This window comes from Balaenoptera borealis (genome assembly GCF_965194805.1).
Source record: "Balaenoptera borealis genome assembly, chromosome: 2".
NCBI classification, from domain to species: domain Eukaryota; kingdom Metazoa; phylum Chordata; class Mammalia; order Artiodactyla; family Balaenopteridae; genus Balaenoptera; species Balaenoptera borealis.
Genome location: NC_138867.1, coordinates 77043570 through 77070122, shown reverse-complemented (window position 1 = coordinate 77070122; position 26553 = coordinate 77043570). Strand labels below are relative to the sequence as shown.

At 35.9% G+C, this 26553-nt stretch overlaps 1 protein-coding gene and 1 long non-coding RNA gene across 6 annotated transcripts in view; one reads left to right on the top strand and one right to left on the bottom strand.

The window, feature by feature from the left end:
- ARB2A (ARB2 cotranscriptional regulator A) overlaps positions 1 to 26553 on the top strand; it is a 430201-nt gene that overhangs the window by 359001 nt on the left and 44647 nt on the right. Inside the window, exon 11 of one of the 5 annotated variants that reach the window (XM_082378257.1) lies at positions 18419 to 18601. The exons of the other annotated variants lie outside the window; for them this stretch is intronic. Within the exon in view, the coding sequence (XP_082234383.1) occupies positions 18419 to 18498 (80 nt within the window). The 3' untranslated portion in view covers positions 18499 to 18601. Of the gene's footprint in view, positions 1 to 18418; positions 18602 to 26553 lie in introns of those variants that run through there. 5 annotated transcript variants of the gene reach the window in all.
- The window catches only part of LOC309622574, a 58382-nt gene continuing 50574 nt past the window's right edge, over positions 18746 to 26553 (bottom strand). Inside the window, exon 4 of the long non-coding RNA XR_014240990.1 lies at positions 18746 to 22434. This is a non-coding gene — a long non-coding RNA (uncharacterized lncRNA). The remainder of the gene's footprint in view (positions 22435 to 26553) is intronic.

The following is a 26553-nucleotide window of genomic DNA, read 5'->3' as shown; positions in this document are numbered from 1 at the left end:
GAATAGGACTTAGACATCATGTAGTCTAATCTTGCTGATCAGAAACTAAATGGCACCTTGGACTTAATGACTTTCTAGTCAAATTAAGTACTGCCTTTAATGAAAGTTGTTTGCCAGTCCTCTCTCCCTCACTAAACCATAAAATAAGATTAACCCATGTCTTATCATCTTTGTAATCTCTACATCTGGCTCATAGTAGGTAGTGGGAAAATATTTGTTGAGTTGGAAAGTGTTGAGAAAACTAGAGTTTATGACTTGTCCGTGGCCACACTCATGGTAGGAGGATACATTGAAAATAAATGAATTCCAAGAATTATGTATAAATTTTTAGCTATGGGAGTGGTAAGGAAACTTGAAGACAAGAAACCTGGTATATTCAAGGTATAAGTCTACAACTAAGTAGCAGTGTAATCTTGATCAAGTCGTTTAACCTCTTTTGGCCTCTATTTCCTCATCCAAGTTCCAGCTCCAAGATAATTAGATCTACATTTTTATTACTATAAATAATCAAAAATTAACTGGATCTTGTGATTTCTTTTACACTGGAAATATATTCTTATGAGGGACCAGGTTTAAATACAGAAGACTTTTAAAGTATTCTTTATGTCTGTGCTTCTATAATATTCCTGAACTTCACAACTTTCTCTATTTTCTTATTTTCTTCTTCTTTCCAGGTTTATCAAAGGTGATGGAATCTTTAAAAGCATACCACTGTGTGTGCTTATGTAATATTAGGACTGAAAATTTTAAATCTTAAAATGTGAAAGCTCCAGTTGTCAGAAGATCATAAAGTCTTTACTTTTAAGGACTGTTAAAAATCACCTTCTGTGAGATCTCAGCTTTGGGATTTTTCTGACATTTCAAGACTTAAATTTGAAAGTGTAGAATCTCTATAAATACAGCTTTACCACAAGCCCAAAAAAGTCAAGAAATGCAAAAGGTTAGATTCTTACTAACTCCTCTCCCACATTATGCTCTAAATTGAGTTATGCATCTTAGAGTTAAATACGTAATCAGGAATACTTGATGAGGAATACAGTTTAAATTATGACATATTAAGCTTTTCTCTTTGAATTTTGGGGAATAAAATTGTGTATGTAAATCATGCAAAATCACATTTTTTGTATGTGCCCTTAAGGCATTTTTATGTTTTCTTCACATAGTCCCCTCATTTACAACTTTATCTTGCTGTGGACTAACCATATGGGAAATCCACTATTTTAAACTTAAGCTATTTTTGTGGTGTTACTGCATAAGAAAATGCCTTTAGAGTAGAAAAATTATTATGCATATATTTTTACCAGATTTATATAAATAAAAATTAATTTTTTCTAGTGGTCATTTCTTGGGTCAATTCAAAGTATATAATTTTTAATCCCTAATATTCTCTAGGAAGTCTCCATTGCCATGGCCAAGTGAAAATGGGAGATAATAAAGGAGAAGTGCCATGAGACCTGGCCATTTTCAACGTGTTGAAGATTTAAAATTATGTGTAATTTATATGAGACATATAAATGAAAGGATAGACTTCAGTAGGATTTTTTTTTTTTTTTTGCTTTAAAAATAGGGTATTTCTCTTCTGCAGCAGCATCTCACATCTCATACATATGTGCATATTTAGTTTTCTGTGTAGCATTCGGTCCCAAGAACACTAATTATAATTTTAAATTATCAATAAGTTATAGGCTTAAAGTACAGTAGATGTTAAATTTCATATCTCTTATAAGATTTCCTATCTAAAAGTGACTACTTTTTGCCTTTATTTTCATTTTTTAAAAATTCTTGTGAACTTTATAGTCGCTTGTATTTTTCCTTTTAAAAGTTAAAAACACTCTTTGAATTTGTAGTGCGCAAATAGGTGTATTGCTTTTATGTCTCAGAAAGATATCACTGATGGTAATTATCAGTACATCAGGGGTACAAGTGAAAAACCAACACATGGCCCTCAGGTCACATTGAACCACCTAAAAGTGTTTCTTTGAAACCCCTGTTGGAAGTGCTCACAAAGTGGTGTGCCATTGATCTGTTGGTATGCCTGCTTCTATTGTTTACCAAAAAGCCTTGATTACACTGCATTTAGGTTTTTGCTTGTTTGTTGGCTTCGAAATAGCTGGTCCATCCACGTTGATTATGGTCACCCCAGCAAAAGTTTGCCAAACAGTAGTTCTCTAGGAGTTCTGCTATTGTCTCTGAAATCTCCACCCTGATTTTTATATTTTTCTTCTATTGAGAGGCTAACTATATTCTATAATTTCATTGTCTTTTATATTTAGTATAACACAGACAATCATGTTGAAACTTCTCAGGAAATAAAATGTAATTTCTATAGCAGGTTCAGCTTTGGGAACCATATACAAACATTAACACTTCTCTATAGACTATCACTGTCTGGGGTTTGGTGCCATGTTAGAGCCATCTATATCAGCCAGCTTCCCCAAGAATATTCTGCTCTTTTTGCATAATGGGATTATTTCCAGAAATGACTCTCTTGGCCCAAAATGTGCTACCCTCTCAAATCATATTTGGGTCCTTTAAGCACTTTCAGTGTGCTTTACAATCATTTTCATTCATTATCCGCTCAGTTGTTCCATCATTACTCTCTGATATGCACAGACATTCGGCTACACAGTAGGTATGAGGTAGAGGTAGGACTGAAAACCCCAGGACAGGGAGCAAGGCCCAGTTTGGTCTCTCCTTGGCTAAATTCCATTTTGGACAGCTCATTGTTTTTCTTTGATGTGTGGGGTTTAATTGCTTATTTCTAAACATAAGGCTCAATTGGTGGGAGCTTGTGTGGGGAGAGCCATTTGCCCTTTCCTGAATTAAAAAACTGAGCATCATTAACAGTTTATTTTCCATAGACAACCACGCTATAAGTATGGTATAAAAAGTGTTGTTTTTGACTGCACAGTTTTGCCCAGGCTAGTCCCTGATTTATGTCATGACCTCACAATAGCCTCTCGTGCCTGCCTGGCCACAAAGCTTGATTATTTTGTAATTTGATCTTAGTGGGGATTCCAGCCGTGCTTCCCTGCTCGTGGGCAGCAGAACGTGGCAGCATGCCTGCTCACTTGCTTAAGCTGCTGTGATCAGATTATGCCTTCTCAGCATTTCTTACTTTGGCTGCCTACATTGAAGTTCAGAGAAGCTTGAAGTCAGCCCACTTCAGTTTTATACCTCTTAACAGAGACAGAATAGGAACTTCTAGAGCGCTCATGGAATCTCGGCCTCACACGTGTCCACTGTTAAGAGAGTCAGAAAGTCACTCCACACTGAATATCTCTGACTGTTGGTAAAAATTTTTAAGTGAACTTTTTTCATCATGCGATTTCCAGCAACCATGTTTCCAACTTTAATGTTATTTTTAGAGCTGTCATTTGGGTTTTAACTTTCAGTTTTTAGACGTTTTCCTAACATGTTAAGGATCTTCATAAAAGATAGGAAAATTCTGCTTTTTGTTGTTTGTTGCTAACAACAAAGCGTTACAGGACATCCTAATTAGCAAAGCATTCTTCTCTCTGTATAATTCTTTCAGCCAAGTATTTATAGAATGATGATATTTGTCAACATCTTTATGAGATAACATGACTGCATCCCGTTGAGGTTACAGAAGGAGAACACAGTGTCCAACCTGGCACTGTGACATGACATGAAAAATTCAGAACCCACACTGCTTCCATTTCCTTCATCCAAAATGTTAACTGAGCACCAAGAACGTGCAGGTCCTCTGTGAGGCACCAGAGATACAGTGGTGAGCTGGATACATGGCCCCTGCCCTCCTGAGTTTACAATTTATAATTTGAAATGAAAACTCTTACATAGTAGATGTATTTAGAAGCTTTTTAAAATTATATATAATAAAATATATTACATTAGAGTAATTCCAAATTTTGTAAAATGTGAACTAGAGAGACTGAGTGTTGGAATGGACTTTAGAGATAATTTTTAGAGGCTCCTTCCTCATACAATGCAAAATCCCCTCTGTGGTTGGTGTTTGTTCATAGGAGTGAACAAAATATGCAATTCATGTTTCATTGTTCAAAAATGAAGAAATCGTGATTATGGGTTAAGACATAATCTAAACTCCAGCCAAACTTAGATTAAAATAGTTTTGTTTTCTGACATTATCATTCATACATTCAGTGGACCAGCAAGAAAGCTGCGAAAATGAAGCATAAACAATGTGGTGCCAGTTTGCTTTAAAATCCCTAATATATGTTTTGTAAACAAAGCTTATAAAACTTAGTACTCTACTAATTAAATAACAAGAAAGATTTTATGAATACATGAAAAGCCAGAATTTAAAATGCCTTCGGGGGAACAGGTGCTGTAATGACATCACTGTGTGTCACACAGCTTTTTTTTTTTTTTCCCTTGATACTTACATTTGGTCATAATGGAAAGAAATTGATTCCAAATGTGTTTTCTTGACCTCCTTCTTCATTCATGTTAGTGCCTAACCTTAAATGATGTTTCTACAATCTCGGTTGTATTTACAGTAATTATATGCATAATGTAGCATATTATTGTCCGGACTTCCTGTTTAATCAGTACAGAGCTTCTTACAAGTGCAGCTGAAAAGGGCAAACAAAATTAAAGCTTTATATACCAAAACAAGTTTGATTTGCTAAGCTCCCAGCATTCCAAAGTACACAAATTTGTTCCACTAAGTTTTCCGATGGCTTGCAGATGGGCAATGATTAATCAGAGAGCTAACTGTGAAGTAGTTTGCAATTAAACTGGAAAGCTCTGAAGCATGCTAATTGAATCAGAAAATTAGAGACACTGAACAGTAATTGGCTATTTCTCATGCAGCAGGTGCCAGGCCACTCATCTGTGGAACAAGGTATTTAAGGCACATTAGCACTAGTAAAAATACTTCTTGATATGGAACAGTTAGATTTTCTGCTCATTTTCACCATGGATGTCAAAACATACAGCTGTGCTATCTGGTACTTGCAGTTCATGTTTGAAGAATTTAAGTTAGGTAAACATATGGGAGAGAAGTGCTGGGCAGCCTCTAAGTGCACAGGAAACATTTTAGAAGTGAAACCAAAAATGAGGGGCTGAGGTTCTGTTTCTTCAACTCAATCACTTTTGCTTTCTTATCATACAGGGTTAGAAGTCGAATTTTCCGATTAGTGTTAGTTTAAAGCAACAACGGTATAAATCTAGTACTGCTGTGAGCTTAGTAGATACATAAAGCCTATTCATATCATGTCTCAGCATGAGTTTATCTCTTCTAATTAGTACCACCATTTTATAGAGTGAGCACATGCTATGAAAGCTTGTTTGCCATGCCAACAGGGACCAGGACAAGTAGTTTTTCTTTAGTGGAACGATCTGCTCTAGGCTCATGAACAACTGTAACCTAACCAGTGGGTAACCAGGCAAGAAGGGGACTTAATAATTTCAATTGTGGATATTTTTTTAATAATAATCATTTTCATATTATCAAGGGTGGGGCATATGACTTCTGTTTCCCATTGCTTTAATTAGAGTTCAGTATTGTTATTAGAAAGTGAAAAGTACGAAAGAAAATTAAAATATACTAAATGATACTGTGTTGGGAAGCAGAATATTACAATATTCACATGCTAATCTTATTACTTAGCAGATGACTGCAGAAAATAGTGAGTTTGAACCAAGAGACATAAATTATAAATTATAAATTGTAAACAGTGCGTAGGGGATATGTTATAACTGTGTCTCATTTAAATTGGGGTAGGAAGTTTTCCCTGCACAAATAATGTTCCTACATTAAGTTTTAAAGTCTCTTTTATAATGTTTTATTAAGAACATTTGGCAACATGTTACCAAAAAAGGTTTTAAGTGGAACACAGGTTTTTAAAAGTATAACACACTACAAATATACACTTTATGTCCCTAAGCTGTAGATTTTTTTCTAAAGTTAAAGCAAAAGCTCCTCTTTGGTAGGCCTCCTTCCCCACCCCCAGTAAGCCATGTACATTTTGCATTCTTTAGTTCCAAAGCAGTTCTGAAACATTTACATGATCAATGTCTTTTGCTTGAGGGATAAAGTTTGCTCTTCCACGGACAAGTGAGAACATATTGATCATTTTATTCTATTTGCTATTTCTAAATTCAGTATACCTCTTGAGTCGATAAGCAAGATCTAGAGCATATTCTTTTTTGTGTGTGCCTGGTTGTAGCTTGTTCTCAAGATCCAAGATACATTTTTGATTAATCACGAATGCTCTGAGGTCATGGAGAGCAAATGTGTTTGTGGAGTGTCAGCTGATGCTGTCAGATAAATGTCTTAAGCTTAGCCAGGGTTCATGCCCCAGCTTTAGGCTGTGCCACATGTCTCCCCTTGTTGAGGAAGATAACAGCTACACTGGAGGCGACTGAGCTGTTTGTTCACGGAAAGGGCTGACCTTGCCATATGGGGCTACAATCAGGTGAAAGAAAGAGTATAGATGTTTTAATTGAAACTTTACAAATTTAAACTTTTCATTTGATTCAGATGATCTTGGTATCCACTAATTTACATTCTGGTCCTTGTATCTAGTCTGATTATAACTATGTTTCTTCAGTGTTTCCAATTAGTCTCCTTGGGATGAATAATTTCTCCAATATTGTTCTAGTGTATTCTGAGAGTATTTTGGCACTAGCAGTGTGTTATTAAAATACTGCAAGAGCATGAAAATGCTTATTAGGATAAAAGAGATTATTTCTCTTTGCATACATGTAGTAGAAATTCTTATTGCTTTGTAGTTTTTGGGTTTTTTTTTCAAATCCACAAAATAAAAATATGGTCTGGGCAAAGAGAGGTCACTTGTGTTAATGACCCTTGTCCATGTACCCTCTTATCTTCAGAGGACTCATTTAATCACATTTACCCCCATTTAGAGTAATTTGTCTTCTTTTACTAGACAGAGACTATAAATAGGAAATAATGACAAACCTAAAGTAACACCTGGAGAATGCTTTGCTTTGTACCAAGGCTTTCTCTGTTTGAGACTAAAGGCAATCGGACTGATCATATGGTGATGCATAAATAAATGAACTCTCTGTGGGCTGTTTGTGGGCATTTGCTATGGAATACCTTGCAAAAAATAAATAAATAAGTGCCTTTCTTCCATCTTATCCCAGTTTGTTCTTTTCTCTAAAGAAGTGGTCTACTTTTCTTTCAATAACTTCATACTGCCATGGGTAACTCATCAGTGATAATTAGACAAAATAATGCTGTTTAAAAAAAAAGGAAGAAATAACACATCTGTCATGAACTCCCACCAGATCTCTTGGAAATGAGACGTTTTAAATATTTTATGCTGAACACAAAATATCTTGAGGAAATGGTTTTATATTCTGTATCCCAAAACAAAGCCATCAGTGTCAGAGAGCAGTGCTGCTTAAACACATTCCACTTTATTTTATTTAAAATTTCCTCACACTTGAAATGTAGGTTCTACTGGCTGTATATAAAATCCAGATTGTAAAGTAGAAAAACTTAATGGAACTAGAAGAAAATGAAAGATACAATTTTATTTCTGAAAACCTTGCCTTTATCAAGTGATACTAGAAAAATGTCACATTTCAGTATCTAGAAACAATGATGTTTCATGTGTATTTGTATTACTGAATAAAATGAATTTTGGTTTGGTTTGGTTTCTGCAGTGGCTAAAATGGCAAATAGACCAAGTAGAAATGAAGGAGACTGAGATAATGTCCATAGTCAAACATTAAGTTTCTGGTAGTGTGATTAAAAAAGGCAAATCAGATTGTGATTTTCTATAGTTTTCTAAATTATTTAAAGATTATGAAAGTATGCTCAACATCACTAATCATTAGAGAAATGCAAATCAAAACTACAATGAGGTATCACCTCACACCAGTCAGAATGGCCATCATCAAAAAATCTACAAACAATAAATGCTGGAGAGGGTGTGGAGAAAAGGGAACCCTCTTGCACTGTTGGTGGGAATGTAAATTGATACAGCCACTATGGAGAACAGTATGGAGGTTCCTTTAAAAACTTAAAATAGAACTACCATATGACCCAGCAATCCCACTACTGGGCATATACCTAGAGAAAACCATAATTCAAAAAGAGGCATGTACCACAGTGTTCACTGCAGCTCTGTTTACAATAGCCAGGACATGGAAGCAACCTAAGCGTCCATCGACAGATGAATGGATAAAGAAGATGTGGCACATATATACAATGGAATATTAGCCATAAAAAGAAACGAAATTGAGTTATTTGTAGTGAGGTGGATGGACCTAGAGACTGTCATACAGAGTGAAGTAAGTCAGAAAGAGAAAAATAAATACCATATGCTAACACATATATATGGAATCTAAAAAAAAAGAAAAAAAAGTGGTTCTGAAGAACCTGGGGGCAGGACAGGAATAAAGACGCAGACATAGAGAATGGACTTGAGGACACAGGGTGGGGGGAAGGTAAGCTGGGATGAAGTGAGAGAGTGGCATGGACATATATACACTACCAAATGTAAAATAGATAGCTAGTGGGAAGCAGCCGCATAGCACAGGGAGATCAGCTCGGTGCTTTGTGACCACCTAGAGGGGTGGGATAGGGAGGGTGGGAGGGAGACGCAAGAGGGAGGAGATATGGGGATATATGTATACGTATAGCTGATTCACTTTTTTATACAGCAGAAACTAACACACCATTGTAAAGCAATTATACTCCAATAAAGATGTTAAAAAATAAAGATTAATAGTAGCTAATGCCCAACCTCATACTTGCAAACCATAGTTTACACGTAAATATGGAGATTTTTAAATTCTCTTTTCTTCACATTTAAGCACAGTTTAGTTCTGGACTAAATTTTGTAGTTATTACTGTTTTAAGTATTCCTTACCCATCATCCTTGTTTTTTCTTCTTTTCCTTATTAAGAAATACTTTATATGCACTAGAATATCGGTGATGCATACCACATTTTTGTCACACCTTTTTCCAAAACTGCTGTGCAAAATGTGGTTAACCCTTTAGTTCATATTGTTCTTAGTTCCATTATTTTAAAAATATTCAACATTGTCATGCCCAAACCAGATCCATAAAGAGATTTGGAACTGTTTTGTTTTTCACATGGAAGTATGTTTGTAATTTAGAACCAATAATTGATAACGATGTAATAAAATACTTCCTTAAGATTTGGAGATAATTCTCAACACAACTTAGACCCAACGTACAAGGGAATGGTAAAATAAACTGATCGTCAGCAAGACTCACTCAGCTCCTTCTCAAAGTTACTGTCTCCTTAGCCGGTGTTTAGTACTATGCCTACATACTTACCAATTCTTTCCATTGAAATAAATAAGCATTAGTACATCTATAGCAGTTCTGCCTTTCTTCACACTGCCTTCTACCTTGATCCTTTTCTAAGCTAATTCTTTCCTTTCTTCCCATTTAAAGTTTAAATGATCATTTATTTTAACTACTAGCCAGTCAGTCTAAAAACAAAATGTCAGTACATGAAAGTGGTATTTTTCCTGAGCTTTGAGTCTCTTATTCAGTGTAAGAGGTTGTTTGAAAAATTACTGGAAAATTCTGGAAAGAATCAGCTACTACAGATCCAAAATTTTCTTCTATAAACCAAATTTTGCTTTATTTTTTAATAACATATAAAGTCAGATGGTATTTTCTGATTAGAGCTGTAATTCCTACTTTTTAGTAATCAAATGTTGGGGATGGTTTTAAATACATAAAGGTTTTTAAGGAGATGAGTCCTCAGCTCTTATTATTTGCCATTTAGAACAAATTCTCAAGTAACACTGAAATTCTACTTTAGTTCACTTTATCATCCAAAATTACTTTTTTACATTTGGATTTTTATCTTTATTCTTACTTCACATTGCAAAAATTTAATGCTGGGCTTTTTGTTTCTCCATTATGAGTCTTTGTATTCCACACTTTTTAGTTGATTAAAAAGCTAATAGTAAAATTGTTATTGACAATTATTACCCAGTAACAATTGATATAACAGTAATAATGACAGTCTATATTCATTTTCTCAGACTAATTTGGCTTCTTCAAGATTCTGGAGAGTTTGAAATTACCAATGTCCTGGCGGATAAAATCTATGCAAAATATCTTATTTTAAGGGCTTATAATGCTTCCCATACTAATGAGGAAAACAGTTCATCATTTTCAAGTGTATAATCAGTGTCAGCATTTTGTACATCACAATGAAAGTCCTGAAACAGTGGCATTCCGGATGCTCCTGTGAGGAGCCAAAAGAAAATCTCTTTCCTCTTGTAAAGCACTTTTACAAAACCCCCAGTAAGAAAAAAATTTAGTACAATTATTTTAAATAGTACAATTGTGAATGAAAGTAGTGTGGATCTTTCCAGCATTGTAAAGTACTCGATCACCATTGCATTTTTATATATAAATAGAAGACTGACTATAATTCTTGAGAAAGTCTGTCCCTTTTTAAAGTTATATTTTTTACATATTTAGAAATGTACAAGACGTATTATGCTTATAATCTTCCATTATTCATTATACATAACTAAATACAACAAATAAATAATGAAATTGTCTTTAAATTGTTCCTATGTGAATATTTATTTTGTAGGAATTTAAATAATCTGCTGGTTTTTTTAATGACAATGAGGGCATTTCTAAGTGGAACTAACAGGTCTTGAATCATGCTAAGTATATTTCCTTTACCCTCAGAAAAGGTTACTGAATTTACTTCAGCCTTGAAGATGCACAGATTTACTCTACACAGACCAAGGAAACAAACAAACAGAAAGAAGGCTAGCGCTGCTGAAACATGGAAAGCGAGGAGAGGATAAAGGCAAGGGCCAGATTGTTCAGGGACTTGTAAACCCAGAGTCCACATTTCTGTTTTGCTCTGAGTACAGTGGCGTGCCACTAGAGGTTCTCGAGTTGGAGAATGATGGTATCTGATTATAGAGAGAAAATGAACTGGTCGGGGAGCAAGAATATAGGCAGCTGACCACTTAGGAAGCTAATGCAGTAGCCTAGGCAGGAGATAATGGTGGCTTGAATGATGGCAGCAGTGGAGATAGGAAGAAGTGTCCAACGTGTCTTAATCATTTAGATGTGGGAAGTGAGGGGATGAAGGGTGATTCCTAGATTTTTGGCTTGAACATCTGGATGATGTCCTTTACTGAGATGAGGAATTCTGGGAGAGGAATAGGTTTGGGAATGATAATTCTAAGTAAAATTTTGACATTTAACTGTGCTCTCTTTTTTATCTTTAAACATTTATTGAAGAAAATAGTCTGGAGATCAGAGATAGGTTGCAAGGCAAGAAAGAAAAATAGCAAATGCATGACATTAACATTTTTCTTTCACCAGCACATGAGACTTCTAACTAGAAGTGAACTAGAAGTTATTCAGTGAGAATGTGAGCATCTAACAGTGTATGACAAATGTTTAAAACTCACCATTGACTAACATGGGCTGTACGCATCCTCAAACTTAGCCACTTCTGACCAGTGCAGATTTCATGCAGATTGTACAGATCAACTGTTTGCCACTGTGATGGAGACAGTTTTTCAATAACCCCAACGTAACAATAAGCATGTAACTTTAAAAGCAAGTTCTGGGCTTCCCTGGTGGCTCAGTGGTTAAGAATCCGCCTGCCAGTGCAGGGGACATGGGTTTGAGCCCTTGTCTGAGAAGATCCCATAAGCTGCGGAGCAACTAATCCCATGTGCCACAAATATTGAGTGTGCGGTCTAGAGCCTGCGAGGCACAACTACTGAGCCCGTGTGCCACAACTACTGAAGGCTGCATGCCTAGAGCCAGTGCTCCGCAACAAGAGAAGCCACCGCAATGAGAAGCCCACGCACTGCAACGAAGAGTAGCCCCCGTTCGCCACAACTAGAGAAAGCCCGCGTGCAGCAACGAAGACCCAACGCAACCAAAAATAAATAAATAAATAAATTTATTTAAAAGTAAATAAATAAAAAATAAAAGCAAGTTCTCTTTCCCTTGATTTCTTTATTAAAGAATTTTAATAACATTTTATTAAGAATCCACAGCTTAATGTTACCTTACAAATTTAGGAATTCGGTTTTATACATTTTTTCCAGTGGCTAAGTAACCCTTTGCAAAAATCGTAACCCAGTCAGCCCTATTCAAACTTGGAAAAAAAGAGCCTCTAGAAAACATGTTCCCAGATGCTACCTAGTTCTTCCCATTTCCGTAACAACAGTTTTACCATTTTAGTGTTATGGTACAAATGTCTGAAAACCATACCCTTCAACTGTTGAGTGTTACTACCTTTTAAAAAGGAAACTTGTTTGTGTGCTTGGTATATTGTTCATGCGTTCACAAATCTAAGGAGCAAGGTTATCTGCTTTGGCAGACTAGTTTGTATTTTTATTTTTTATGTGGTGGGGAGTACAGCAGTAATAAGGAAAACCAGAATTGGGAAGGGACAGATTTGGTATTTTACTTCCAAGATACAAGTTGGGGTGACTCTTAAAGTTATGATCGCCATTTGCAACAACATGGATGGACCTAGAGATTGTCATACTGAGTGAAGTCAGACAGAGAAAGACAAGTATCATATGATACTGCTTATATGTGGAATCTAAAAAAATGGTACAAATAAACTTATCTACAAAACAGAAATAGACAAGGATTTAAACTTATTGAAAAGTACATAAATAAAAGTGTGGTTTTGTAAAAAAACAAGAAAAAAAAAAACCAGAAATAGAGTCACAGATGTAGAAAACAAACATGGTTACCAGTGGGGAAAGGGGAGGGGAGGGATAAATTGGGAGATTGGGATTGATATATACATACTACTATATATGTTAAAATAGATTACTAATAAGGACCTACTGTATAGCACAGGGAACTCTACTCAATACTGTAATGGCCTATATGAGAAAAGAATCTAAAAAAGAGTGGATGTATGTATAACTGATTCACTTTGCTGTATGTCACCTGAAACTAACGCAACATTGTAAATCAACTATACTCCAATAAAACTTTAAAAAATAAAATAAAGTTATGATCCCATCAACTTAATTTAGATACTTTAGAGAATACCAGTATTATCCAAAATCATTATTCAAACATTACACAAATTTCTATGTAATTATCAGCTTGCTTTTGTGAACATCAAATTATAGGCCGACCCAGTTTCTCCCATGGCAGATCGACAGACCTGGTAGATTGAGTAGATGCGATGTCTGCATTATATATTGACACTATCCACTATATTAAAGATATCCATTGTCTCATTCATGGCCTGATGATCAATAGGGAGGGAACACGATGGATGATAAGAATAAGAGAGAAGACTTTGATAAGAAGGTGATCTTAACAAATGTAATGATGGAGGAGAACAAATTACAGAGTGAAATGAAGTTGGGGAATATCCCCAGGTTTATATACTCAGGAGCCCTGTTCCTAAAATTCAAAAAAAAAAAAAAAAAAAAAAAAGAACCCTTTTAAATAACATCTTAAATACATTGAATTAAATGGATTCAAATTTACATTTTCTTCTGTCTAGCTATTGATAGTATTTTGGAAAGCTCCTGATTTTCTCCTCCCCATGTTGCTTTTTAAAAGCTCTGTCAACCAACATCCTATTCCCATTCTTTTGTTATCCTTATATATGGGGGCAGGTACCTGCTCTGCTTTTGCAGATTATAGTCCTTTATGCCCTACAAATAAAATAGCATTAACTCAACATAATATTTTTATTTTTTTTCATCAGTATCTCATAGGTTTTTTTTCAGCCAATATGACCTCCTTTATTATTCTGCTTTACTCTAAGATATTAAGATTCAATCAGTTTGAACATGAGCATTTTTTTTTAAAAAAACACTTTTACAGTTTTATTGTTTAACAAACATCACACATACAAACTCACAGAGTATCTCATAGTTTTTAGTGCATAGATCTTTCACCTCCCTGGTTAAATTTATTCCTAGGTATTTTATTCTATTTGATGCTATTGTAAATGAGATCATTTTCTTAATTTCTCTTTCTGATAGTTTACTGTTAGTGTATAAAATTGCAACTGATTTTTGTATATTGATTTTGTATCTTGCAACTTTGCTGAATTCATTGATTTAGTTCTAACAGTTTTTTTTTTTAATAAATTTATTTATTTTTGGCTGCATTGGGTCTTTGTTGCTTCATGTGGGCTTTCTGTAGTTGCAGCAAGCGGGGGCTACTCTTCGTTGTGGTGTGCGGGCTTCTCATTGCGGTGGCTTCTCTTGTTGTGGAACATGGGCTCTAGGCGTGCAGGCTTCAGTAGTTGTGGCACACGGGCTCAGTAGTTGTGGCTCGCGGGCTCTAGAGCACAGGCTCAGTAGTTGTGGAGCACAGGCTTAGCTGCTCCACAGCATGTGGGATCTTCCTGGACCAGGGATTGAACCCACGTCCCCTGCATTGGCAGGTGGATTCTTAACCACTATGCCACTAGGGAAATCCAGTTCTAACAGTTTTTTGGTGGAGTCTTCAGGTTTTTCTATATATAATATCATGTCATCTGAAAATAGGGACAGTTTTACTTCTTCCTTTCCAGTTTGGATGTCTTTTCTTTCTTTTCCTTGCCTAATAGCTCTGGCTAGGACTTCTAGTACTCTGCTGACTAAAAGTGGCGAGAATCAAAATCCTTGTCTTACTCCCGATCTTAGAGGAAAAGGCTTCAGCATTTCACCGTTGAGTATGATGTTAGCTGTGGGCTTGTCATATGTGGCCTTTATTATGTTGGACTACATTCCCTCTATACACAGTTTGTTGAGAGTTCTCAAGAATATTCTGAATAGCTAACACTATCTCAGGCACTATAAGAGGTTCTAGATATGTAGAAATGGTAGGTATATTTCTTACCCATTGGAAGCCTTCAGTTTAAGGAAAATTCTAATGTTGACTTTGAAAACTACTAAACAGCCAGAAGGTGGGGAAATGAATAGGTTACTGAGAAGAGACATAGGGTAAAATAGAGTTTCAACCTAAAGGAGGAATACAGAAGAAGGAGAAAAGAGGAAAGGGAAGTGGTTGAAAGGGTTAAAAAAACTAACTACCATAAAATGTAGAGAGAAACAAATAATATCAAAAACCTGTTCACTGCCAGTTTTATAGATATAGCTCATCACCAGGAACTGATATGACTTAATCCCATAACTCATTATTTTGGGCATTGTCTCAGAGCATGGATTGTGGTATGAAGTTTACAGATCCATTTCTGGACTCTAAAGGAATAAAAATTCCAAATTTCCTTTTATGAACCACAAATTATACCACATTTCTTATATTTACAACTCATGAATAAAGTTTATTTTTAAGATTTTGGCCTATCATTGTGTGTTGACAGTCCATGTACGTAGTTAGCAGCATTCACTGATGGTCTCCTGTATCTAAGCACCACACCACGACTGGAGCTTTAAGGTAAAGGCTCCTAAACAGTGAGCTTTGAACCAACTTTGAAGAAAATCAGGGATATGCGTTGTTGAGTAGGAAGGTAAGCATTCTAGGAGGCATAAGGAATATGGCAAACACAAAAGTGTAGAAGTGGTAATAAGGGAATAAAAAATTGTATTGATTTAGTTAGTACCTGTCATTTGTTAGAAGATTACATAATCTTCTTCGGAATGGCCTATTAACTCAAATTTAATAATAAATCTGCATTCCTCTATTAAATGAGCCAGAGCAAGTATTCATTATATGTTCCTATAAGAAAGGCTATAGCATGGGGCTTCCCTGGTGGCACAGTGGTTTAGAATCCACCTGTCAATGCACGGAACATGGGTTCGACCCCTGGTCCAGGAAGATCCCATATGCCGCGGAGCAACTAAGCCCGTGTGCCACAACTACTGAGCCTGTGCTCTAAAGTCCGCGAGCCACAACTACTGAGCACACGTGCCACAACTACTGAAGCCCACGCGCCTAGAGCCCATGCTCCACAACAAGAGAAGCCACAGCAATAAGAAGCCCACGCACCGCAACAAAGAGTAACCCCCGTTCGCCACAACTAGAGAAAGCCCGTGCGCAGCAAAGAAGACCCAACGCAACCAAAAAAATTCATTAATTAATTAATTTTAAAAAAGAAAGGCTATAGCAATATTGTGATAGTTTAATGAATTTCTAAAAGTTGACCTAAGCACCAATGGGTCTGGGTTGAAGAAAAATACACTGTATACATGTTTTTTCCGTTACAAGTTTCATGGTATAAAATGTGTATCCAGTTTTTCATGAGAAAGCTTTTTTTAAATCATCTCGACCGATTTATTTTTAATTATCAAAGTGGGCAATATGCCCTCCATATGTCATTCATGTGAAATGACTGTGTACTCTGAATAAGATCTGGATGCAAAGGATCCATGAGTCTTACATTTATTCAAATGAAGATTTTGAAGTCTTTAAAGATACCCACCCAGGTATCTTGTGTAATCTTCTATCAGGATTGTATCTCTGTTTCAGTTTGTATGACGCTACCTGTTTTGAATAGGATAAAGACTCATGGTTACTGTCAGGGCTGTTTTCAAACTAAATATTCATCTAGTCCTTTGTGGCTGCCGTTTTTATCATGCATTCAGAACAGCTTCCCTTTGCTGATCTGCCATTTTCCTGCAAATCACTGTTTCTCTTGTATGATTTCAAGTGAGACAAGCTTAGACCTGGCTGCCTTTCTCTCAGTGACAGAGAAAAGAAATGTCTCTGGTGCCCATGCTGCAAAGAAAGTTGATTCATGTGTAAATTATCATTTGGCCTTTATATGCTTGGCCTGTGGAGAGTACACATGCAGATAAAGACTCTGTGGGTCAGGGCTCAGGACGTGCAGGTTTCTCCGGTGGCTACAATGACGTTAGAATTGTTGTCACAGATTATCAGACATGCTGTGATCTCTTATCATTATTTATTTGCAGTTTTCTGTGTAAAATAAACTCTAACACAGGATATGTTTCTATAGTAATAGGATACCATGTACCTGTCCCTGTTTTGTTCTATCAGCTCACGTCTTAAATACTAAAAAATAGTTTGTGTTTTCTGGAAGTTAGAACTGGTATCTTTATGTTTCTACCATCAGTGTTTCAACTCCAGTGTAACAGCGTGGGACTGTCTTTCTTCTACTAGTGTTTTCTTTTTTTCAAACTTGGTAGTTGCCCAAGTTTGTTGTGAACCATAGATAATATGTTAGTAACATATCCTATTAATCAAAGTAGATGTAAAATGCTGTTTGGGGTATGTATAGCAGCTTCTAGGTACTATGCAGAAATCAGATAGTTATATAAACTGCAAAGTCTGTTATCTGTGACTCAGTTGGTTTTATTTAAAGTAAAATTACTTAGCATCCACTCATTATTATCCACACTACTAAAAGAGGTAAACAGGTTTAGCGCTTTTTTTTTCAGTAGATTACATCAACTCTTTAGGTGTATAGCTAATCTGATTTTATAAGGTAAATCTCTGTATATACACCTTCCACTAAGAAATGCATTAATAAATCCCAAAATGATATAATGCCTTCAGTCTACTTTTACTGTGAAGGTTTTATAATATGTGTCATAAGGGTACACTTGGCATATCTATTTCTGCAACTTTTATTTATTTGTATAATTCATATTATGTGCATATATTTTCACATTATGATCCATGTTATTTTTAAAACATGTTAGAAACCAAGAGAATATATTCTGTAACACCTACCTTACTGAACTGATGTTTATCAGAACATTGTTGATTCATGACCCCTTTGGTAGGCTTTCCTCTTATTATAGTAAAATTAAATGAGTTTTAAATAATGCAGTTAATATTATAAAATCTTCCTTCATTTCTTTCAAAACTTTTTCTTCGCTGTTGAAGAAATTATGTCTGGAAACAAATTTATTTCACTTGGACAAAAAGGTATTATTTTTCATTGCAACTTTTGATATTCCAGTGGGAAAACAACCCACTATTTATTTTGACTGTGCTTGTAGGTAAGCACATGTAAATTACCTTTAGTTCATTGTCACCAAAGCCTGAACTTTCCCTCCCTGCTCCACTTCCCACCACTGAAGCCCAGCTGTGATCTGGAAGGAGGACAGTCCCACTCTGTTGTCACAAATGCCCTTGGACAAGTTTTTCCCTGCACAGTCGATCCCACAGCCTTCTTTGCACGGAACAGGAGAGAGATTGGTGTGTGTATTCAACCTACTTCTTTCTTCTCCTAACCAGTTAAAATCACTTCTTTACTCATTTCCTCCTAAGTTTCCTTCTCATCTCCTCCCAGGCTGAAGTAATTCACTAACTTTAGCCCAAATGAAAAAAGGAAAAGCAAGAGGAAACTTCTAGCTCTCCTTTCAGGGGAAGGGAAACACTAGCTCAGTTACCTTACCCTTAGTCCCAAATAGTAACTTTTCTATAAAGTTCATGTTTTTAGCCTGTGTAAACTGTTTGGTCCAGATAACCTAATTGTTTTATCACTTGATTGACTACAGTTGTTCATAGTTTGGTTTCAACCAAGAGAGGGACTGGAGAAAGCACAGTTGAGGAAAACAGAGACTGGCTGACACAATAAGAAGAGAGCATGGGTGAAACTCAAAAGATGCAGTTATCAAGAGCAGACTTGCTTAATCCCATCTGTCTACCCAGTGATGCACTCAGGAGGCTGTGGGGGAAGAGACAATTGATTATATTGGAGATCATCCTCAAGGTTTTCCTGCGATGCGTGCAGAATTATGAGGAAGTTACATAATTTTGTTTGCACATTTGTATAATTGATGTCTACTAAGGACATTAGTTAGGTATGTATAAATATTTCGTGTATATGTGTATGGTATACAGCATACAAATGTAACACTTGAGTATAAGTATCAACAGTTGTGGCAGTTTTCCTAGGAATATATCATATGCATCTGTGTTGAGAAAGGCATGCTATAATTATGACAATTAAATACGTTTAAAGGTAGCAAACAGATTTGTTTTTATATATAATAATTTATTTACCCTCGTAGCTGAACTCAAAATAGTATCTTCTTTTAGTTTTTATCCATGAGGGGATAATGTGTTTTAATTAAGCCCTTTTGTCTACGAGCAATAGAGACCCACTCAGCTAACTTGGATTGAATTTATAGTTTGTCTCCTAAAGATTTTTACAGGAGATATATAAGAACTGAACTCTATACTGACATTTTAATTTGAGCCATTTAGACGTTATAATGTTGCTCTAATGTGAAATGAATTGAGTATGGGTGATCGTGAGGGTACTTGTCGCCTTGTGATTGGAAAGTCATTAATTAACATTGCTGTGTGAAACAGCTACTCTTGGCCAGTTGTCTCTCATGAGACGTTTCCCTAGAGGAGTCTCTGTTTCTCTCTGTCATTTATCTATTCACTATATAGTGACCAACCTCTTCCTCTTACTTACTCTTCCTGCCCACTCAGAACCTTGGCAAATGCATGATCTTTAGGTCTCTCCAGTTCTCACTTCAGCTACAATCTTCCACCAGTCTCTTGGTTTCTTCCATTCAGATTCTTAAGAAAATTATTTGTTTCTCATCTCTTTGCTTCAGACCATAGATGAGGTCCTGTGAATTGGCTGCAGTTAGATCAGTGTCCGTCCCTGGCTCAATCAACTGTGGGCTGGAGGTGCAGGATCCTGTGGTACAAAAGATGGCCTCTACTGCTGTCCCTTGAAACAGGCCTATAAGTAATGTCGTTTCACTAAAAGAGGTGACTGGTGGGCAGGTATTATGATTGGCACCTTTGGTATATAACCTGTCTTAAACAAATCACTGTCCCTGAAATGGGGCACCAAACTATTCACATGACCTATTGCTTAAGTATCGCTTCCTCAAGGAAGTCCCAGACTAGACTGTATATATGCTCCTAGTATATGTTCCCCTAATACTCTATATTTAGTCATCATAATAAAACTCATTGTATTGTAATTACTTATTTAATGCCTCTCCTCTCTCCTAAACTCTAAGGTCTGTGAAAACAGGGACTATATCTTTCTTGCTCACTGTTCTGTCATTTGTACCTGCCCAGTTCCTGGCTTATAACAGCATCCAAATGTTTGTTAAGTTATTTGATTAATAAGCGCCTTAAACCTATAGGAATCCAGTGTTTCAAATTATAAGTTTAGTAATCTTCCAAATACCAACTCTCCTTCCTAAATGTCCCCATCTCTGACAGTGACATTATCAGTATCTGTGACATAGATACTGACTCATCCCTCTCTCCATCATCAAGGCAGTCATGTTTGTTGGTTCCTTCTCTTTTATCTGTAATTTCTTCTTCATTCCTACCTCTGCCACTTCAGTCCAGGTCTTCTTCACCTCCACCTGACTGGTCGCGTGGTTCCTAAAATCTCGCCCTTTATTATATCCTGCACAGCTTCCTAAAAAGCAGCTTTTCGCACCTCTTTCTCTATGAAAAAAAAACTTTGTTGGCTCCCCTTCTGCGTAAAGAATGAAATCCAAACTCTTCAGTTCTTCACTCTCTTGTTCCTGCTAAATCTCCAATTAGGTTTTCTACTACCATCCTACATGAACTCTTTCATTCTATCCAAACAAGTCTAACTCTGATCTCCGAATACATTATTAGCATTTCTAGCCATTTTTTTGTTCTCTTATCTTCTTGCTTCCTCAATACTTAACTATTCCTATTCTTCTTTCAAACCCCACTTCAAATTCCACTTTCTTCATGAAGCTGTCCCTCCTGCCCAGTCCTCAGTAATCACTTCTTATTCTAAAGTTAGAGGGCTTATTACCTCTGCCATTCAGCTGGCCTGTAACATATGCTACCTTATAATATTGTTTCTCTTTCTTGTATGTGCAGTAGGATAGTGAAGAGCGTGAACTTCAGTCGGGCTGCCTAGGTTCAAATCCTGCCTCTGCAGGTTACTCTCTGAGTAACTAAGCAAGTTACTTGACCCCTATAAACTTTAGCTGTGTCATCTCTAAGGTGGGGATAGTAACAGTGCCTCCATGTTGTGAGAATTCAGTGTAGTAATGCATCTGAAGCATAATGAGTGCTCAATGTTTTCTATAAAAATATTTGCACATTATTGATTAATTGGCTATTTTCAGATACCTGTTATGTGCTACACGCTGTGCTGGATAGGAACAGTATAAAGGGGTTAAGGTAAAAACCTCTGCTAGCAAGGAAGTCACCTCTCTTCTATCTCCCTGTTAGACCGTAAGCCCCTTGCAGTCTCATTCATAAAATTCATACATATTTACTGAATATCTGCTATCTTCAAACACCCCATACCAAGCACAAGGAGTTATAAGGAGGCATAATATAAAGTCCATGACCTTCAAGAGCATTATAACTAAAGCCCCTGTCATTGCACTTTGCACACAGTGAGAGATCAATAAGTGTTTATTGGCATCAGTGAGCATGGCAGTGATGACGAGGACTCTAGAGCACCACAGTTTCTAGCCTCTCTTTAGAGCTGTTAACTTTATTTGGCTTCTTCGTGTCTTCATTTTCCACTGAATGAACGCCAGAAAGTCTTTTTCAAATTTTTTTTCTCTCTGATCAAGACTTAGATAATGTCTGCTTCTTTTGGTAACTAAATATCCCCCAAACTCAGTTTCTTGCTTCAGTGAGAAGATATTATGGTATTGCCAATGGAAACCACTTCACATTTGGGTAACATCATGATGTCTAAGTGGCTCAGATTCAAGTTTCAGTATAGATTCTGGTTCCTGCACATTTGCTGTCAAAAACCACTTTATAGGAGCCAAACTGTGGAACCCTTCCAAGTGTTAGGCACTATTAGAAGTACCATTAAAGTACTGCAGAGTTTCAAAAGATTATGAAATTCTGGTTTTTTAGCATAAAATGTTCTACGGTACTTCCATGAAATTTTAATCAGTCCCTTGTTTCTGCAATGGAGCTAAAGGCAATTAATAGCCCTATTTTTTTGGTAGCATCACAGGTTTTAGAGACAACTCCAAGCTGAAGCTTCTAAAATAATTTTATACTATTTTATACAACAGTGGATATATAGAACAATTCTGGTTTTCAAATAAAACTTCAAAAATACATGATTATTTCTGTTTATGACCTGTAGCTTAGTCCCTTCCCCATACTCTGTCCCTCTCTATTTCCTTAGTCAGCTTGCAGGAAATAAGACATATAAGACTTAATAGTTAAAGATTTTTGTAAGTTCAGAAACTGTTTAGAGATAAAGATAATTGTCCATCAGCCTATGATCTGATATGATTAATTTATCATAAAATTTATCTCTAGCTTCCTTATAGTCGAGGCAAAAAAGGAAATAGTAGCTAACTATATCTTCCTCACTTGAAAAGCAAAAGCATATACACCCATATGAAAAGATATTTGCCTTGCAGTAAATACCAAGGAAATCATCACATATTATTTGTAAACCAGCAATTATTTGTAAAGTTACTTGTTTGGTGTCTACTTCCCTATTATGTTGTGTGTTCCTTGAAGTCAGTGACCACATCTGTCTCGTTAATCACCATATCCTCAGCTCCTAGAAAAAAATGTTGGTTGAAATTAAAATGAAATGAAATCATATGGATTCTTATCCAAGAAACACTGACTAACATAATAAGCCATATAGTCCGTGAAAGTATGGTATAAAATACAGTTAGCATTTCTTATACAGTTAATTTTTTATTTTTATTTTTTCAGCTTTATTGAAGTATAATTGACAAATAAAATTATAAGATATTTAAAGTGTACAAGGAGATGATTTAATTTACATATACATAGTGAAAGGATTCCTCCCATCTAGTTAATTAACGTATCCATCACCTTAAATATCTATCTTGTCTTCTTTTTTTATGAGAATATTTGTTATACTCTCTTAGCAAATTTCAGTTACACAATTCAATGTTATCAACTATAGCCACCATGTTATATATCCTACCTATTCATCCTAAAAGTCTGTACCCTTTTACCAACCTTTCTCTATTTCTCCCATCCCCCCAGCCCCTGGCAACCACTTTTCTTCTCTGTTTTTATGAGATGATTTTTTTAGATTCCACATGTAATTGATACCAGGCAGTGTTTGTCTTTCTCTGTCTGACTTATTTCAGTTAGCATAATGCCCTAAAGGTCCATCCATGTTGTCACAAATGGTAGGATTTCCTTCTTTCTCATGGCTTAAGTAGTATTCCAGTGTATATCCCACATATCCTTCATTCATTCATTCATTGACGGACACTTAGGTTATTTCCATATCTTGGTTATTGTGAACAATGCTGCAATGATCATGGAAGTGCAGATAACTCTTCAATACCCTGTTTTCATTTCCTTTGGCTGTGTTTGGATCATTTATAGTTCTATTTTTAGAACTGTTAGATAGCCATTCTAACAGGTGTGAGGTGATATCTCATTGTGGTTTTGATTTGCATTTCCTTGATGATTAGTGATGATTAGTCACGTACCTGTTTGGCATTTGTATGTCTACTTTGGAAAAATGTCTATTATGTTCCTCTGACATTTTTTAATTGGATTGGTTTTTGCATTTTTCAGATTTTTTGTTTATTCTGAGTTTTGTGAGTTCTTTATGTATTTTGAATATTAACCCTTTATCAGATATATGATTTCCCAGTATTTTCTCCCATTCCATAGGTTGCCTTTTCATTTTGTTGATGGTTTCCTTTGCTGTGCAGATACTTTTTATTTTTTTATTTTTTTGGTTTCTGGTTTTGTTTTTCTTTATTGATGTGTAGTTGACTTACAATTTTTTTTTTTTTTTTAACAGATGCTTTTTAGTTTGATGTAGTCCCACTTGTTGATTTTGCTTTTGTAACTTTTGCTTCCGGCATCAAACCAAAAAATCATTGCCAACACCAGTGTCAAGGAGCTTACCGCCTATGTTTTCTTCTAGAAGTTTTACAGTTTCAGGTCTTACATTCAAGTCTTTAATTCATTTGAGTTGATTTTTGTGTATGGTGTAAAACAGAGGCCCAATCCCATTTATTTCCTTGTGGCTGTTCAGTTTTCCTAACACCATTTATTGAAGAGACTATCATTTCCCCATTGTACATTCTTAGCTCCTCTGTCGAAAAGAAATGTTTACTGTATATGCATGGATTTGTTTCTGGGGTCTCTATTTTACTGATCGATGTGTCTGTTATTATGCTAATACCATACTGTTTGGGTAACTATAGGTTTGTAATGTAATTTGAAATCAGGAAGTCTGATGCCTCCAGCTTTGTTCTTCTTTCTTAAGATTCTTTGGCTATTCAGAGTCTTTTGTGGTTCTATACAAATTTTAAGATTGTTCGTTCTATTTCTGTGAAAAATGCCATTGAAATTTTGATAGGGATTTCATTGAATCCATAGATTGCTTTGAGTGGTATGGACATTTTCAATATTAATTCTTCCAGTCCATGAGCGTGGAATATCTTTCCATTTATTTGTGTATTCTTCTGTTTCTTTCATCAGTGTCTTAGAGTTTTAAATGTATGAATCTTTTACCTCCTTGTTAAATTTATTACTAAATATTTTATCCTTTTTTGATGCAATTATAAATGGGATTGTTTTCTTAATTTCTTTTTTTTTTGATAATAACTTTTTTATTGATGGTCAGTAAAATCCTGTAAGCAGGGAAAGGAGAAAAGAAATACAATACAGTACAATAAAACTCTAAGATAACATTAAATCATGACTCAGTGATGAGATTCCTATAGGAGATCACATTAATTTTTATCATAACTTACTATAATTTTACTATAACAAAAGATGGAAAAATCTAGAAAATGGATAATTTAAATGTGCCCTAAACATATCTCTTAAATAGCATTGTCTCAAACACATTTTTGGCAGGAGTTGAATGTTAGAGAATCCAAAAACCAGTGATGAGAGTCTTAGGTGGCCATTTTTCTTTTATTGACTAAAAGAGATGCCAAACAAGCTGTAGTACCATTGGTATTCCATTAGAAACACGAAGAAATATAACCTAAAATTGGATAGAAGGCAATTCAACCTTCACAGAGAAAAAGTAGTGTGGAGCCTCATACTAACCTAATATAGATAATAACCATTTATTTACTAAAACCCTGTGAAAAAATAAGCATTGTTTTAAAGAAAACAGTACATATTATATAGCAAATGTAGTTACTATCATTTTTAGCAGAAGAGTCTCTATATTAGTTTACTTTGCTAAAGGTACAGTATAGTAGAAATAGTCTGTCGGTTCAATTGGGAAGTTTGTAACGCAATGTCATTTTCATTACAGGCAGAATTTATGTATCTAAGTATAACTTCTCATATAACATTGAAATTTCATTTTAATGCCATTTACCACCAAGTACAATTTGGAATAAGGCATGTGTGTCTTAGATTCCTTTCAAGGGGGGCATTGGAACTGAAATCTCAAGGATGAGCCCTGTGTCTTGTTTTTCTTTATATGCCCACTGCCCATCAGTGTCCGGTGTATACAGGGCACTTAGGAAATGTTTGGGCTAGAATGAACTGAGCTCTTATAAGGTTATTCCTCAACTTGTATTCTTCAAGACAGCACTGTACTTAGACTACAAGGTACTAATTTTTTTTTAATTTAACATCTCTATATTGGGAAGTAATCATCATTTCCCTTTATATTACATTATTTTCTGTTGATTGCTAACAAAATATAAAACATGTCATGAAAGATCCAATATGACACATCTAGAAGAAAGGCAGGAAGGCCCAAGGGAACTTACTTTCCAGCTCTCTTCATGGATGGTTAGTAGCCCAATGCATCATTGATCTTGTCAACAATAACTATATCCCAGTTTTCCCACTTCGGTTGGGAATTGGTACTATTAACTGTGGTCTGAGAAAGGCAGCAGTTTTTATGGTATTGATATTCCATTTACCTTATCTCAGATCTACAGATATTGGAGAGTGTTAACTTACTCCTGTATCCAATTCTCAGTCTTCTCTCTGACATATGGAAGTCACACCTTTTACAGAAGCTCATCTTCCATATCCGCAGTTCACACTTACTGAGGCATGACGTATGCAAATAGTCAGCAACTAACCCCTGGTTGGGAGTGGGGACGGCGTAAAAAAATGAAAAATACATGGATGGTCCCTGACCATAAGAAGCTTTAACTAACCAAACATGTATCCCTGTTAAGCCTTCTTGAAACACATGAATCCCCCAAAATTAAAGATTTTCTTTCTATCATGTAAGTGATTATACAAGGGCCTAAAGCTGCATCCCTGAATGAATTTCAAAAATCTGTTAGTTGCTGCTGTATAACAAAGTGAATCAGCTATATGTATACATATATCCCCATATACCCTCCCTCTTGCGCCTCCCTCCCACCCCCCCATCCCACCCCTCTAGGTGGTCACAAAGCACCGAGCTGATCTCCCTGTGCTATGCGGCTGCTTCCCACTAGCGATCTATTTTACATTTGGTAGTGTATATATGTCCATGCCACTCTCTCACTTCGTCCCAGCCTACCCTTCCCCCTCCCTGTGTCCTCAGGTCCATTCTCTGCGTCTGCATCTTTATTCCCGTCCTGCCCCTAGGTTCTTCAGAACCATTTTTTTTTTTTTTTGTAGATTCCATATATATGTGTTAGCACATGCAAACACACATTGAACAATGAAGTATAGATGATAAAGTCTTAACACATCCACTTAT